At 38.1% G+C, this 16,912-nt stretch overlaps 1 protein-coding gene across 1 annotated transcript in view; it reads right to left on the bottom strand.

Moving 5' to 3' along the window:
- Nucleotides 1–6,548: 6,548 nt before the first annotated feature.
- LOC104167207 (TBC1 domain family member 14-like) overlaps nt 6,549–16,912 on the bottom strand; it is a gene marked incomplete at both ends in the record, with an annotated part of 17,158 nt that continues 6,794 nt past the window's right edge. The window contains one exon of the mRNA XM_009707395.1: nt 6,549–6,669. Within this exon, the coding sequence (XP_009705697.1) occupies nt 6,549–6,669 (121 nt within the window). The remainder of the gene's footprint in view (nt 6,670–16,912) is intronic.

Here is a 16,912-nt window from a genome sequence, read left to right on the forward strand (position 1 = left end):
GCAATATTATATTAATGTGATCATCAAGGTTGAACAATCCAACTGAAATGACTTTGCTGTAGTGGTAAGGGCAGAACGGACAAGGTGCCCTGAAAAGCCTGGCTATAAGCTCTTCTGCTGCCACTCCACCTACTGCACACCTGCAATCTGCACCTGGGGCCTCGCACAGCCAGACTTTGGTATCCACAGCTGCACATAAACCCTGTAGTTTTCCACTGCATCTGAGACAGCCAGACCGTTTTCACCATTGCTCGCTTCATGGCAGGAATCCAACTCCCCAGCCATTCATTTATTTGAATCCTTATACCTGGGGGGGGGGGGCAAGTCTCCCCCACCCCTCCAAAAGCATACTACGGCTTTCAGAACAGAAATCCTTCTAAGTTTGGGAACACGATGACAATCTCTAGGTTAAAAAGCATAGGTAGTTTTTAATAATAAAGAACTGCCATTACAAATTCTAAATATTCTGATATGGAATGTCAGCAAATGAGATCATAAAATATTTCCATAAAACATTTAGACCTGAATTTATGCGTAAAGATTGTTATTGAAAGGCCACAAGTGTTACATGTGCTGAATTTTACTGGTATTGAAATGCAAAGAAAAGGAAAACATGCCATTGAGCTCTTATTGGAATTCATACAATTAAAGTTAAACTGAACAGTCTTCATAGGGTCACAGCACATTTGGAAGTGAAAAAAATTACACACGGATTAAAAAAGGGATTTTCTTATTACAGAAAAAAAGAAGAGACATACACTATAGAAAAAAAAAGTAATTTCATTTAAGTTGCTCCTTTGAGGAAGACAGCCATAATGTGTCTCTAGTATACAGCTAAAAATCTATAAACATTAGTCTCTTGACTGGCCAGTTGCAAACAAGTTCTGTGAAGACTGATCACATGAGAGGCTCCAACCAAATGATATACTGGGAACAATGTCACCTCTTCTTGAATTTTTAAAGGAATTTCTTTTTCAAGAATATTCACTAAAAAAACCACTGAGGAAAAAAAAATAAAGAAGTTGCAAACATATGGTATTTACATCTGCTGTTCTTGCCAATCTTGAAGAGTTCCTGAAAGAAACCGTGGCCACAAAGCCTAGCTCAGCTCTACAGCCTATTGGAAGGGAAGGGAATTTAACTTCGGTGGCTAAGCTCAGTGAAGTACTGTCATCTGACTTTTAGTGTATTTTCACACATCAATTACAAAAGCAACTGGCATAACCAGTTCTACTCAAGCAGGATTCCTGAAGATAACCAATACAAAAAAATTAACTATGCAAACCTTCGTTGTAAATGCACTTCCAGCTTCTCAGATGAGATTACTTGTTGACCCCTTTTAAGCTTTAAAATGTTAACTGGATAAAAACTGTACAAAAGCTCTTGGTGACCATGCAAAGCAATTCAACGTTAGCATATGCCAATATTGATTCTTCATCAGAAGACTAATACTAATGTATATTTTCAGCATTAAAAGCAGGACAAACAACAGCTTAGCTGGAGTGATTTTAATTTCCACATTGTTAAAACAGCATGATGCTATATCGTATATGCAGTAGTTGAACAAGTGAGTGCTGTCAGAGGAGTTTTTACAAGACTTGAGAAAAGGTTTATGTGCCTAAAAACCTGTCTGACCATTCTTTTGTTCAGACTGGAAAAAAAAATTTAAAAAACTACTTTTCCTTACATATTGTGTCTGGCTCAGTTGTACATGTACAGCCACCTTCAGTCATGGTATAACATCATTCAATTTATGAATGGGAACTGAAGTTTCAGGGTCTGGAGTTTTCATCATTTATTTATTTATTTAACAAGTAGAAGGCAGGAAGGAAATACGAACTGGTATTTCCAAGATCAATTTTTAACCACTTCACAGCTCACTTTTTTTCCTCTTCTGTACATAAGCATGTATCTTAAAATTGCATTCTTTCTTGCAAATTTCTTTTAATCCCAGATGAGATTATTATGATAAGAGTATGACAACAATGTATAGTAAGAATGTATTTTAAAGATTGTTCCCTTATATAAGAAATGTGCACACAAGCACATCATCCTTATCTTTCAGAAGACTATTTAAGTTTGAAGTCCACTTTGTTCATCTCACTCTGGAAAAAAAATATAATCTTTCATCCATATAATAAAGGTATCAGAAGACAGAACCATGAACATACCAATGAACTCCCTACAGGAGTCTATAGCCAAATTAATGAGATAGTCACAGGGCTCTAATTAGTGACCTGGCACAACAGATTTCCTTGGTATCTGTCCAGAAGTAAAAAAAGCCAGCTTGAGAAAGAATTGCTTGGTGGCTCAGTCACGTTAGCTCCTGTGCACAAAGAGCTTCATACCAAGCAAGTATGATTAAGTGGATTTCCCTAGGTATGCGAAACTTGAGGACTGATACAAACAGAAATCGATACCCATAGCTACTATTACAGTCAGGCTATTTTGTGGTATCTTAAATAATCCAAATAACTTTTGATGGTCTAAAGTTACATGCAACTTGAATTTTAATTTTTCCTTTTTTCAAGATGGGAAACCATAATCAAGTAAAAGATCACAAAGAATTTATCACCTTTGCTCAAAGTTGCCTTTCAGAATTAACTTAGACCAAAATTTTGCCAATAGAAACACTGCTCAAGAGCTCCTGTAGTTAGGTGGATTGAGTCCCCTACAATCTATGGGCTAGTGAGTATTTCGCCACATAGACAATACCATCACTGTGAGCAGACAATTTGCAGGAAGACTTGGACTCCATGGTATGAGTAAGTTTGGGTTTTTCTCCATTGAAAAGAATCAGTAAATCAAGCCTGAGCAGCCAGAGAATGGAAAGACTCTTGCTCAATAAACAATCCGTTTCAAGTACCAGCACCAACAGAAGCAGGAACTGGAACAGGAGGGAGAAGGTCAAGCTCAAAAGGACGGCACTGACTACATCTCCACCTTTTCCCAAACTTGAGGCATCTCAAGTAACAAATCCTCAGAAGCCTGTCAGTTTTCTGCCACCAGCAAGCAGGCATGAAACCCTTTAACAGGGCACTGAATATCTCTTCAGTACAAATTCAGATGAATACCCAAGGGGCACAGTGATGAAAAGTTAGTTACAGGGGCATGCCAATACACAATTCTTTCGTGCATCATGTCAGCAGCACAAAACATTACAAATTAATCTGTCAGAGTACTGAATCCTATGAATGAAGTCAGATAATCCTGCACATACAGAAGATGGAAGGAATAAAGCATACTATCGGAAGGAAGCAATACCCTTAACTGTGGCCAGCAGCACATGATCAATGTCTAACTATTTCTCATCAAGTCTGCACAAGCCCAGTTGTGTAACATAATCAGAAATTCATGGTATGGAGTGACAGGTGACTGCTGCTATGAATCACTGTATTAGCTCAAGAGGTCAACAGACAGCAGGGTTCAAAACTCTGCTATTTCCTATGATGTTCGAAAAACTGACTCTCCCTTTTCTCCCTCCAGTTTGGTTTTCTTGAAGGGTACAGGAAGTTACACACAATGCTATGTCAAAAGAATACTTAGATTTTTAATTAGTCCCTTCTGTCTAGGTAGCATTTTCCACTCAGACTGTGTGCTCTACACACTTTATTCAATAGGTAGAGCTGACAGTGTTCAATTAAGAACCATTGTTCAGGGCCTTGCAGCTCCCAACACAGCCCTGAAGACCCAGCTCCCATACTGATGAGTTCATATAAGGCTGTTCCACAATGTTTTCCACACCTCTTTGCACAAGACAGCATTGTAGTCAAGTCATGAAACACTGGTGATCAAGATATGGAGTCTCAAGCTCAAAAACAGTCACCAATTTTGCATTCTCAAACAACGGGCTCTCAGGGCATGTAACATTTATAGTGGATTTCATATAACGCAAGTGTAACTCCCATTGCACTGAGCTTTAAGGAAGGCCCCAGCACTTGTGGAAAGACAAATAAATTGGGGAAAAATAAATTAAAAAAAAATCAAGCCCAATTTCAACTAAAGCACACATAAAGCACAGTCAATTAACAACCACCTATGAAAGAAACAGTTTAGGCATCTTGTTTCATGCCCCACAGGAAAAAGCACAGACACTGAAATCATTTACTAGGACACTAACCATTTACCTTCAATTACAGACATCTTCTTCCCCAACTCCCATGTTTCACTGCATACCTCCAAATTCTTCAATACTCGAGATAAGGATCTTGCAAGCACCTACTCTTCTGGCCTTGGAAATAAAATCCATACCTCAAGGTAGAAACAGAACCAGAACATTTATTCTTCTGGCCTAGGAGCCTTTTTTCCAGAGAGGAGAAGGAACTGGTGTTGGCCAACAGGCACCATCCCAATAACCATATGCTGTCACCTCCTCCACTCGCGCCTATGCAAGTTCTTCAGGCACAAATCAAAGGGCTAAAAGCACACCTGTAAATGGGCAAAAAACTCTGCAAAACAAGTGCTACTTTGTCATTGTCAAAGCAACCTGTGAGGGGTAATCTAAATCAGGATGTGCTTTTGGGTGATGCTGAGGCTTGATTAGTTATTTACAGCATTACTCATGTCTTAGAAAATCTATGTGTCAAAAATAACTTCAGGAAAGCACCAAATAAATTAGGAAGGATTAGTTATTGTTATCCAAGAGGCATTGGAGACAATTGTTTCAGACTTGCAGTCTTGCCAGAAACTCCCTAATGGTTGGACGCCATACAACAAATTCTTTAATAGCTACTTTTTTCTAACAATTTTAATACAACCATTCAAAGCTGTAATGTTCTAGGAACACTGAATACTCATGATGTAAGATAGTTTGGATCTAAAGGGAAAATATTCACAGTACCAGCAAATTTTTTACCCACTTATCAAAGAACGGATGACTACAGTAAAATACACTGCTAAGTGTCAGAGTACTGCAACCATTAAGCCTCTTCAATTGTGTCATCAAAAATCTTTGGTGAACACTTCAGAACTGTTAATTGTATCAAGACAAGCTGTAGGTAAAGTGTGAACAGTTGATCATAGTGACAAACTTCAAAAAGCTGCTTGAACTTCACTTAAATTAACAGCCTAGCTACAGCTAAGAACAGTCACGTGACACACCTGGATTTCCAGAGCACTTTACCCTAAATTAAGTACCACAGTCCTTCAAACCAGCATTCTCATTTCACACACGGCAGCTGGTTTTGAAGTTCTTACTACATGGTCTCTCTCCATGCAAACCTTCCTATTCCCACAGTGGTTTGAACAAGGAAGTGCAAACTGAATGAAATACAATGATAGCTTCAAACACATAAAATGCCTATATACAATCCAGAAATCCCAGATGAAGTGAGACAGATTGAAAGAGGATGTTTTCTTCTCACTGAAAGAGCAGCTCAAACTACCGACCATACAGTTGGATTTCACAAGATTTTTCCCCATTGGGAAGGCACGTTACTTGATTTACTAGCAATGTGCTTGGTTCATCTGTAGCAGAACCAGTCCTCTGAAATGTTATCTTTTCCACAATGTTATAATGCTACAGCTTGAGAAATTATATGCAAAGAAGGAGAAAAGGGGTTTTCACTGTGTTTTTTTATTCTCTTATGACACACTAAGGAAAGCCTGAGAACATTTTTGTATAACTTTTGCCCCGCTGCCCCGCCCCCAAAACCAGCTGCTAAAATTTGGCAAATCATGGATCTAACTACCAGCAAATATAAGCAACAGACACACCCATAAAAACCAATGTCAAAACTAGTTAAGCATCAATGAAGACAGGGAGAAACTTACATTCTTTGGTGTTTCTAATAGTTTTAAGTTTTTCTCTGTTCAGGGAACCACTTCAATAAACAATTTCAATACACGCTCCCTTTTGAACTATACCGTACAAGGAAAAAAAATTACTCCATTCACTTATCCTGAACTGTATTGTATCGTTCCAACATTTCAAGTCAGTAACCAAATTTTCAAGGTCCACACACAGAAAATTTCAACTCCAAATAGCAAATACTTCAGACAACAATGAATGCATGAAACTAGCATTTCAACACAAGTTTCTAGCACTCTACCACATTCACTCTATCTTGAATTTATGTACTTTTAATTACTATTTAAGCACAAATAAACCAAGGCCCAGCAGAACACAACTTCTCTTCAAAGAGCATGTTATAGATGGGTCTATGATACAAAGGCCACAAACCAGTGAGAGCTAGAACAAGATAAAGAAATTCAAAGGATTTAAATTACCTACTAAGCTTGATTATAAAAAACAAATCCGCATTCATATACTTTGAATCTTCACATAAAATGCTTTATACCAATGTGGTATGTGTTTTCATAGAGTACTCAATGTAATGACCATGTAGAACACATTCTTTTGAACGGCACTGTTATAATGGAAGTAAAATTTCAGTGAGTAAAATTTCATTGAAGAACCTTCTTTGATACTGTCCAAGTAATTGTGCGCAATTCAGTAAACAAACAGGCTTCACAGTCATAGATACAGATCACGACCTTAACTGGCTTCTATATTCACCACTAAACCTAACACAGAATTAAACAAATACCTTCTGTATTTTCTTTGGATCTTTCTGTGAGTTTTCTGTGAGAGGTACTTTTCCAAACAACTTCCATCCCACATCATTTTGTTTTTCAGTTCTTGCATTTTGCTTTCTGGTAAACAAATTCCTACAAAAAAAATTGATTAAGAAAAAGAGTTGATTAATTATAATAAACAGAAGGACAGATAGTTTGCTCAGCTTATGTATCCCTATCACATATTCCAACTGCTCTTGTGGTTGTGCTGGCAGGCACTGTTTCCCATCCTCAGCAGGTACATCATGCAGCATTAACACCACACTATGCAATGGACTTCATTAAATTAAGAATTTTTAGTAGATAAAAAAATGTTCATTTGTAATTGTCTAAAAGTGCCCTTTTTTTTAAAGCCTCACTCTTTTAAAGTAAGACTAAGACACTAAATCTCTTGCTGCATAAACATTCTCCACCCACCTGTTGCAACAGTACTACCAAAAATCATAAAAAATCTGCCGACATAGTAGTCTTTTAGTGTATTTGATCTGCTTTCATAAAAATTACTTTTCCTGAATAACATTAAAAACAGCTATCAAAACACATTAATTCTGAAGTCTCTCTGAAATATCTCAAACTAACCAGCTTAACTAGTGTAGTAAGAGTCATAACGCTAAACATAAAGCCACTGAAAATTATATTATTTGTATTGACATTGCTAGTTTTTAATCATAAAGTGATATGGCAGACTTGCATGTTCAGACCACAGCTATGTTTTTCCAAAACTGGACATACGGTACAGACCAGCTTCATGCTTTTGGTAGCACTCAGCTCCTCCAAGAGCACAACAGATACTCTACACCCACAGTATGTCTGGATTAATAAAGTAACAGATTTTCTTTCATCCTACTGTCTAGCTCAGCAAATATTCAAACATGTCCAGGTTAGCTCAACTATTTACATACCTTGTGGTAGTTTTTTTCTGGGAACTTGACTATAGGCTTCCCCTCCCTCATTTAAAAGAAAAAAAAAACCAAATAATTCCACTGAGACAAAAGCATTTCTGCTAGTTCAATCAGCAGGCAACTATGGTGCCTTCACACCACGGATGCTTCCAGTCTGGTATTACTGCTTTTCCTTGCCCAGTGAGTTGACCCACAAGTACACATTGTTTCTTATTCATAAAGTGTGGCAGTTTGGGAAATAAAACTACTCTGAGCTTCTTGTCCTAAAAGGGCTAAATACACATCTGCGATAGGAATGACCCGGACACTAAAAAGTTGTTTTTCCTGTCCACTTTGGATCAGCTAACGTGCACAATATCATAAATACACCAGAGATAATACTGCTTGGAATACAGGAGAAATGTTTAATACAAGAAAAACAATTGAGGCACAAACGTCAGAGTGCACTGGAATGTATTGTAAAATTAATAGGGTATACTGCCATCCTTAAATATGCATATATTTACACAAATGATCACATGCTTCTATATCACAAGGGTACAGTTACCTTGAAACCCAAACCAGGAACAGATTATCATATTAAAAGATAAGAACAAAGTGTTTAGGTACAGAAATCACACAAGTCAATTACAACTGATGTCAAAGCTAAGCAGTAACTGTACTTCTACAAACCCCTTTCAGCTTTCCTCTACCCCACCTCACACAAAACAAAAAAATAGTATAAAGATGTAGGGGAAACAACTGTAGCAAAAGGACTAAAGAACATCATGGAAAATGTAGAAACATACTGCCATGTTTTCCCTCTTTCCACTTTTTTCAAAGGATGAAATTATAATTCTACAGGTAAATGACTGGATCAAAATGAAATATTTGCTTTGTCTGTATAACTAGCATACTCCATTTCGGCGTTATGAAGCTCTCCTGTAGTTCATCATTACAGCTGTAATGCTACTTAGAGATTTCTAAAGCTAACAAGAGCATTAATCAACAAGTTTGACTACACTGCTACCACTACAACTGCTACTAGAGACCATCAGAAAAACAACTTCCAAGAAAGGTATCTCAGTTGAATTTGCATTCTTTTCACCAGCAATTCCTTCACCTTGGCAATATAAGGAATCCACTCTGTCTGAGCATTTAGCACCCTGAAGGGCTTCTGCATGTAAATATCTTCTTACCCCTGCCCAAGTTCATAACATGTATGTAAGACAGCCTGAGATGATGGATTTAAACAATCATTTGAGACAGCTACCAGCAAAACAAAATGTAAAGAGACAGACATGAGATTTTTTAATATACATATATATAAGTTTAGTTAATTTAAAATGGAGAAATCAAGTGAGTTCTAAAATATATTTAAGAATAAAAAGGAAAACATGACAGGAGGAATATCAGGCTGGTTGTTCTCGCAAAAGGTTTTCTTTCAGGTTGTTACTACTTCAGAAGAAAGCAAACTAAAATTCCAGACTACATAGAGTCTTCAGAGAAAACAAGAACTTCTAGCATCAGGGACACCTGAAAGAGCCCCATAAGGAGGCACACCTGTGTGACAGTTCTCTGCACATTCAAATCCTCTTTTGCAAGTAAAAGGCTTTCACCACAGCTCATTAGCACTGCAATAACATGAAAATTAAAGAACTAACAGGCAATGTTCTCTCCCTGTCTATCCACATTAGAGGTTCCTAGCACAGGTATATACAAGCAATCCCCACAGTCTCCTCTGAGGGATTTTAAGAGTAGCAGTAGGTCTTTATCCTCAGAGCAAAATAAAGGCAAATTGGAACAGTAAAGCATAACAGCTCTCTGCTGCAAGTGATTCTGTAAGATGAACTAAACCTGAAAAGTTGATCTCACATACTTGCTTTCAATTTAATTCTGCAATCCTGACTGTTTTCCCTTTAGAGGGAGCATCATAAGTAATCTGTTCTATAGCTTATCTAGCAGATGGCACAGCTCGCTCTGTCCATGTGACTTCCACTGTACACTCTAAGGCACCAAGCATCTCTTCCTCTCTTTGTACCATGTCAGGGACTTCCAGTTCACATGCTTTTTTTTTTTAATTTAAAATATATATTCAACCAAGCATGGTCAATATACAATTCCCATTTTCTACAGAGCAACTTACTCTCCTTTTCTTCTTTTTCCCTGCTCAATGTCTGTGTCTAAGTCTTGGTGTTTTGCTGATGTCCACACTCCTTATGCACTCCAAAAAGTCTCAAAACTCCGAAAAGACATAACATTATCAGAAGCCACAAACTTGCACAACCAGATATAGAACTGCAACTACAACCTGTTCTTGCTTTGACTGAGGACACGCAGCATTGTTAAACCCTGACTTGCCCCAGACTGGAAGAAGCCAAAGGTAAACCACATGACAGCTGGGCTGGCATGGAAGGAGCAGAAGAGATGTTGCTCCCTTTGCACCTAATTTTAGAAAAATTAAGGGAAAAAAATACTATGGAATGTTCTCTGGTCCAATTTCTGCACAGTTTCGCAATAAATCAGGACAACACCACAGGATCCTAAATGCTGAAGACACTACTTGAGACTTCTGGACTGAAAGTAGACCCTTAAAATATGCAACTCCCTTAAAAGGAAGTAGTGATTTCTACCATATATAAATCAGAGCAAATAATTCACAGCAAAAGCTTTCATTTTTCTGCTGCCACAGCACAAAAAGGAATTCCTTATCTCCCATGCTTACAAAGCTCCCTAGGATTTTCAAAAAAGTACTAAGCAGTCTCACTTCTGAGCAAATATAATTCACCAAAAAAATTACACTCTAAAAGGTGACTTAAGGAAATCTTACCTAATGGAAAATACAGGTTAACAAGGAGCAAAAATTCAGTATTTGAAAAAAAAAAAAAAACAACAAATAGATCTTCACTCCAAAGACAAGCTCAGAAATCCTAGGGTAAAAGTTCTCAAAGTTTAACTACAGGTGTTTTAAGATACAAAAAATAATTTGAGATCTTGAATGTAAAAAGGGTTGACATGCCTGGAAAGAAAAGATCACAGGCTGATCATTATCTCAGTCTCACTGTCCTCTTCACAACCATTAGAGCACATCATGCTGATTTACAACAGGGATATTAACAGGAGTATCTGACATGTTATGTCATGTCTGCAGTATCATTGTTGTGGAGCCATTAAACGTTCATGCAAATTACATTTGCATTCCTATTGAATGTAACTATTTTACATTAAGTGTCTGCAGATGCTTATTTTAGGAAAGCCAAGCACAGAAGTTAAACTGAAATCACATTTCAAATAGAAAATTACTTTTGCACTGTCCCCTAAAAATAATATTTGGCAAACAGCTGTTTAACTTTGTTCTTTTAATTGAGCTGTGGAGAGGATTTACCTGCCTGAAGAGAATTTAATTAACTCCAGAGTTAATGTTTACAAACATACAAATAGCATCCTGTGATACAAGAGACAGACTGAACAATCTTTTGCTTGAACAAACACATACTGCATCATTACTGTATACTGATCTGCCCAACTGCTTTTTTTGTGGGGAAGAGATGTTAATACCAATAAGTTCATCAGTGTCAGGAATTTTTATTTTTTTTTTAATAAAACCTGAGAACTACTTCATTTTGGTTCTATAAGCACTGCTAAGACAAAATTACTGAATATATATACATATATATAAACCATATATGGTATATATGAATGTGCAGTATGTATATATAGCATATATTGCCAGTATTTATGTAGCCTTGCGTGCTGTCACAGTCAGGCCAAAGCCTCAATCAAATAAAAACCCAAACATTAGAACCAGATCAATAACAAGTAATCAAGCCAGACCTATCCATATAGCATCCATTACACCTTTTTCAAGCTTGTGCTTTTAAGCAAAGTCCCGCATCACCACCGAATCAGGAAGTTTATCTAGTTCAGTCCAATTCTCTTTCTAAAGAGACAGGAAGTCTGTAACACAACTGCCAGCAACCGTCACCGTGTGACGAGTTCATACCTCTGCTCCACAAGCATTCAAGTATTCACTTTTTCTGCATTTCAGCTGTGGTTTGTCCCAAGCAAGGTTAGCCACTTCTGTGAAGTCACCTCTCAAAAGGTCATCCATCCCAAACCACCTTCCCCAGTTCAGTATACAGACCTGTCCACTAAAAGGAGCAGAGATAGTGCTGCCATGGTTTCTGTTGCCAGTTTACTCCAGATCTTAAAGACAGCCATAAACCTCCTCCCTGAAAAGCCTCAAAGTCTTCCCTAGCCAGGCAGGCTCAACACTGTGCCCTTGAGACATCTCTGAAGTTCGGTACCACTGGAGTCAAGGAACTGTTTTTCTGGCACATGTCACTCCAACAACAGGAAAAAAGGATGGGCTCCAATACAGTAGCTGTCAGAGGGGGCACTCAAGTGAGGAGGACACACATACACCCACTGATGCCTGTTGGTACATACACACACACACCCTCCCTACACTTGGACTTCCAGCCAATGCACAGTATTTTTTTCCTGCAGAGCTCCCAAGGTATACCAACTGCCTGAAATAAAAGTGGATAGGAACTTAGGACTCAGGAGTTTACATGATTAGAGCATTTGGGTTCTTCAGAAAAACTGTAATAGATGATTTTTAACTATTTTGCTGTTACTATTTTGACATGGCTCCTTAGATGAAGTTCCACAGTAAGAGAACTACTGGCATGCAGCACGGAATGACAGTTGCAAGCAAAAGAAAAGTGAGATGGCATATGCTGTTCTGTGGTAGACTACTCCAACACTGACTTAGCATAGCTATTATATTTGCAAATAAATGGGTTCGTTGCTCTTAAAACGACAGTTGCTGTAAAGAAACATGCATGCGAATTAACTAGAAACTGACCCAACTCATGTACAGATTCATGCAAGTTTTTTATCTGCACTTACCCAAAACTAATTCGCAACTGCAAGCAATTCTTTTTTTGTTTCAAGTGTCAAACACACATACAGCATTTCCTGCTCTCAAGATGCATGCTCGCATCCAAATTTTAATTAGTCTTTCAATTAAGAAGGTTATTTTCAGAAGGCAAAACAATTGGAATAATCATGCGAATTAACAACTGGAAGGACTTACCAATCTCATGAGTAGAGCAGATGAAAAATAAGAACAGTGGAGAAAGTTCAAAAGATTCAGATTGTGTAGAACAAAACTGTCTTGAACAACAATTTCAAATGAGTATCAGACTCGTATGTATTCTTAAGAAGCAGGAAAGAAACAGAGGCAAGTCAAAGTTCATTTCAGCTGCTTCTGGAGGAAGATCCCAAAATTTCCTGATAACTCTAAACTACATGAGGAGAGAGCACTAAGGTCTTGAGCCTCTCAGCCTATGAAAAGGCAGCCATACTGGAATGTATAATGGACTTAATCTAAAGAGTTTGTCGGTAAGCAGATATTAATCATAAGAACTAGGTAAACCCATGTTTACATGGGTTTTAAAACAAGACATTTTAAGTAACATATGGCACCTATTAAGCAAAAAATATATCAAGATAATTTTATTAGATATTTGCTGCATTGAGAGTAAAAGTGTCCAACCACCTTACCTGGCATGGTACAAATTCAATTAACACTGTCTAGGAAACATTCTCACAGAGTTATTGAATTTAGGCAAAACGTGTAACAACGTTGTTTTCGTCTTATCCTTCAACAACCTTTTGTATTCTGTACCAACCATAACCACCTTCTGTTTATTGAGCATAAGTTGTGAAAGATTCTCAGCTCTAGATGTTCCAAATTTGCGCTCTGGCCGCTTAAAGAATTTCCAGAGCATTTAAAATAAACCATGAAAAAACAGCAACATCTTCTATCATAGGAATTTTGGTCACCTGATTAGTGGAGGAACAAGACTATGACACATAAATCATGATGACTATGGAACTGATGGACTTGGGAAGAAACTCCTGTCAGACGACCTACCAAAATCTCCTGAAAAGCCCTAAACCTACATTCTCCACTGGTACAAGCCAACCGTTGGTGCCAATTACCAGATAACATTCGTTTCTAGAAATAATTCACTAGATGCAGCGACTGTCAGTTCTTGCATTCCCTCCTCCCAAGCCCAGATCATCTCAGTCAACCTACAGTTATTTTTAAAAAAAAAGGCAAACCAAACCAAAACACCCAACAAAACATCATCAAAAAAGGCCAAGTATTTTGACTATGGTGAAGAACCTTCATCAACAAGCCAAAAGCTATGCTTTGAATAAGATTCCAAAAACATACATCTGATTCCATACACAAAAACAGGGTTTGCAGAATTTAATCTCTGAGAGATTGCCACATGCCAGGGCAAAGAACAACGCTTGGTTTATGGATAAACAAACCCAAAAGAAGTAGAGCCAAACAGCCTAGAAGTTGACCTACCTATGAAAGAGGTAACTAATGACAAACCATGTTTTATAAATCCCTACTGCATTTTATAAACCAAGTTTTCAAACCACTGGCATTCCAGTATGTTCAGTAAGAACCAACAGCAACGACACTTCACAGTGTAACAGATACCTGCAGGTCTGAAAAAAGATTTCCACAGTTGAGGGAAACAGTAATACAATACATCTTAGCAGTACAGGATACCTGATAGCTTGCAAAAGAGTAACTTGGAAATCTCTCTAGGTTTCTGGGGAAAAAAAGCAGGGTTTGATAAACTACTTATTAAGACTACAATGTTCTGCATGTACCTTTTTTTCTTAGAGGGTAGCCCTCATTTCAGAGGAGAACAAAGCACAGCTGCCTGCACTGAACTGTCAAAGACATGAAAAGATAAATCAGACAGCAATCCTGCATGTTTAGCAGTTAGGACTGGTTATAGCAAACCAGGAACTATTTTGCATGTGGATAACGCACAGTGCTAGCCTACCACGCGAATTCTGCAGAATTCTCAGAAACAGGAGTTTCAGCAAGTTAAGACTCTCATATAAAAGCAACATTTGGGTCCAAGTTCAAACTATCAGAGTCAACCAGCTAAACATAATGGTTCTTTTCTAGCTGGCAAAATTCCCAGTTATCCCAATGTTATCAGAATAACCCAAAATTCTATTCTCAGAGTCTGAAAGCAGATTTCTTCATTGATCTGAAGTACTATTACCACAGAAATAAAAAACTGAATGAATACATGAAATGTCATCCTAAGCAAAAAGCTGAACCTGAGTCAGCAGTAAGACCTTGCAGCAATAAAAATTAAACATGGACTGGGTTGTACTAGCAAGGTCAAGAGAAAAAAATAACTAAGTGCTCCACGTGGTACCCATGAGACTGTATACCCAGTTTATGGCCCCTGGACTAAAATAAAAAGAGATCAAGTCCAATGGATGACTACTATGATGGCTGGGTGCCGAGACCTACAACATATAAGCGAGGATGCTGAGAGAGGTGGTTTCATTTAGCCTGGATGACCATTCTCAGAGATGCAAACAGAAAAAACAAGAGGCAAACCAGCAAGCCATTGCAAAGTAAATTCCAACTGGATTAACGGGCAGGGGGCACATGAAAATCACAGTGGTAGTGGATAAATCCCAGACCATGTAGCCTAGAGAGGTTGTGGGAACTCGGTAACTCTATCCTTGGATATACTCGCAATTGACTGGACAAGGTCCTGAGGAACATGCTGTAGTGCTGAAGTCAGCCCTGCGTTGAACAGGAGGTTTGCCTTCCAACCTAAACTGTTTTGTCATTCTGTACTTGCCAAAGGCTGCAGCTCACAAAGGGCAGTCCATGCACTAAGTAAATACCTTGTCTTACCTCATGATTGTTACCAAGCTCTTGAGTTTATTCTGTCAGTTGTCAATGTAAGGTGTGAATGACTCCTTATTTACTGCAGGGTTTTTTCTTTATTATTCTTACATATGGTTAGAAAACTTTTGATGCACTTAATGACTAGAAAGAGAGGCTTAATATGGATAGTTCCTTAAAACAGCAATGTAACTAATGCCTAAACTGAGATTAATAGTTCATAAAGAATTATTAGATTATTTTTTCTCCTGCCAGTAAACTCAACATTTATTTAACAGAACTCTGAATATCCAGAGCAAGCCACAAAAACACACACTCCTGCTCCAGAAAACCCATGGTCTCTGTGAGAAGTGGTATTGTGGTTTTGCTTAAGCCATAGCAGATAGGCGGTCGGAAAGAATGTAAGTTTCCAGGTACCCAAGTATGGGGACGGAGACAGGGTAATGTGTATTCGGGTACAGGGTTAAGTTGCTTTGGCTGACACGGCTTATCTTAGCCATGATTAGCCTCTACCTGGCTGTCACCTTCCTGCCCTTCTATGGAAGAAAGAGAGGATTAACTGTCAACTTGGGTTTGCAATATAACTGAAACAATAGAGAGCAGGCGCCAGAATAAGGAGTTCAACTGAGAGGAAGACTTTGAGCCTTCATCCCACGACCCTCAAAGATGACCCCTAGAGAACAGTGCGCAGATGCAAGTGGGAGGGTATAGATGTAAATAACTTGGTGGAAATAATTTGAACATGTATAAGACTTCCGAGAAATGGCATGAATAAGAATGACTGTCCTAAATAAATATGTGGAAGTGAGACCAACCAGTGTGCATGCAGGTGAATCAGAGAGGTGATCTCCTGTGCACCCAGCACTGAAATAAACCTTTGCTTCACAGACTTTGTCCTCTCTTAAAAACTACATAGGTGAATGTTTCCCATAGTCTTCATATACTATTTCTGTTTAATAAGTATTCATCCATACATAGAGCATTATTAGCAGACCACTTCTTGTTTGAGCCTTTATAAAGATGTTTAAAAACAAAAGTTAATGTTGACTCCACTTCCACACAGATTACATAACACAGGGAGAGAGTATTAAAAAAAAGAGCAAGAGTTTATATTTATTCCATTTAATTTTACCTTGCCTACTGCGTTTTTCAGCATCTCTAAGCATACATAACACTCTCTCATGTCGACCCTGAATTAAGTACTCTTCACAGCTAAGAGTAATTTTTTTATCATTTCTGTACTTGCAGTAACTTACAACAGTTGATACTGCTCACAAGGAAGGGAGGAAACAAGAAGTCAGCTGAACGTTACATGGTATTTTGATTAGATAGAGAGATAGTGTCACATGGCAGCGATTGTGCTGATATCCTCCCTCTTCCCCAGTGCCCGTTGCCTTCTCACAGCTCCTTTTAACACAGGGAAATGTCAGGAAAGTTCCTGCAAATTAACTGAAGATACAAAGACCATCTAACCCACTAATTCACTACACCTTCATATAGACAATGAATCAGAATGAAAACAGGCCTTAATTTCATTCATCTGAATTAGTTCCTGAAGTCTTGTATATATGTATCAAAATGTATGCAATTCTTAGTCTTTCTATTCAAAAGCAAGCATGTAGAACGCATAGAACTGAAAAACTGCAAGCTTTCCAAAAGGCAGCCTCACACAGGAGATGAAGAAGTAGTGGAGGGAAAG

This window comes from Cariama cristata, unplaced genomic scaffold (assembly GCF_000690535.1).
Source record: "Cariama cristata isolate BGI_N322 unplaced genomic scaffold, ASM69053v1 scaffold5439, whole genome shotgun sequence".
Taxonomy (NCBI): domain Eukaryota; kingdom Metazoa; phylum Chordata; class Aves; order Cariamiformes; family Cariamidae; genus Cariama; species Cariama cristata.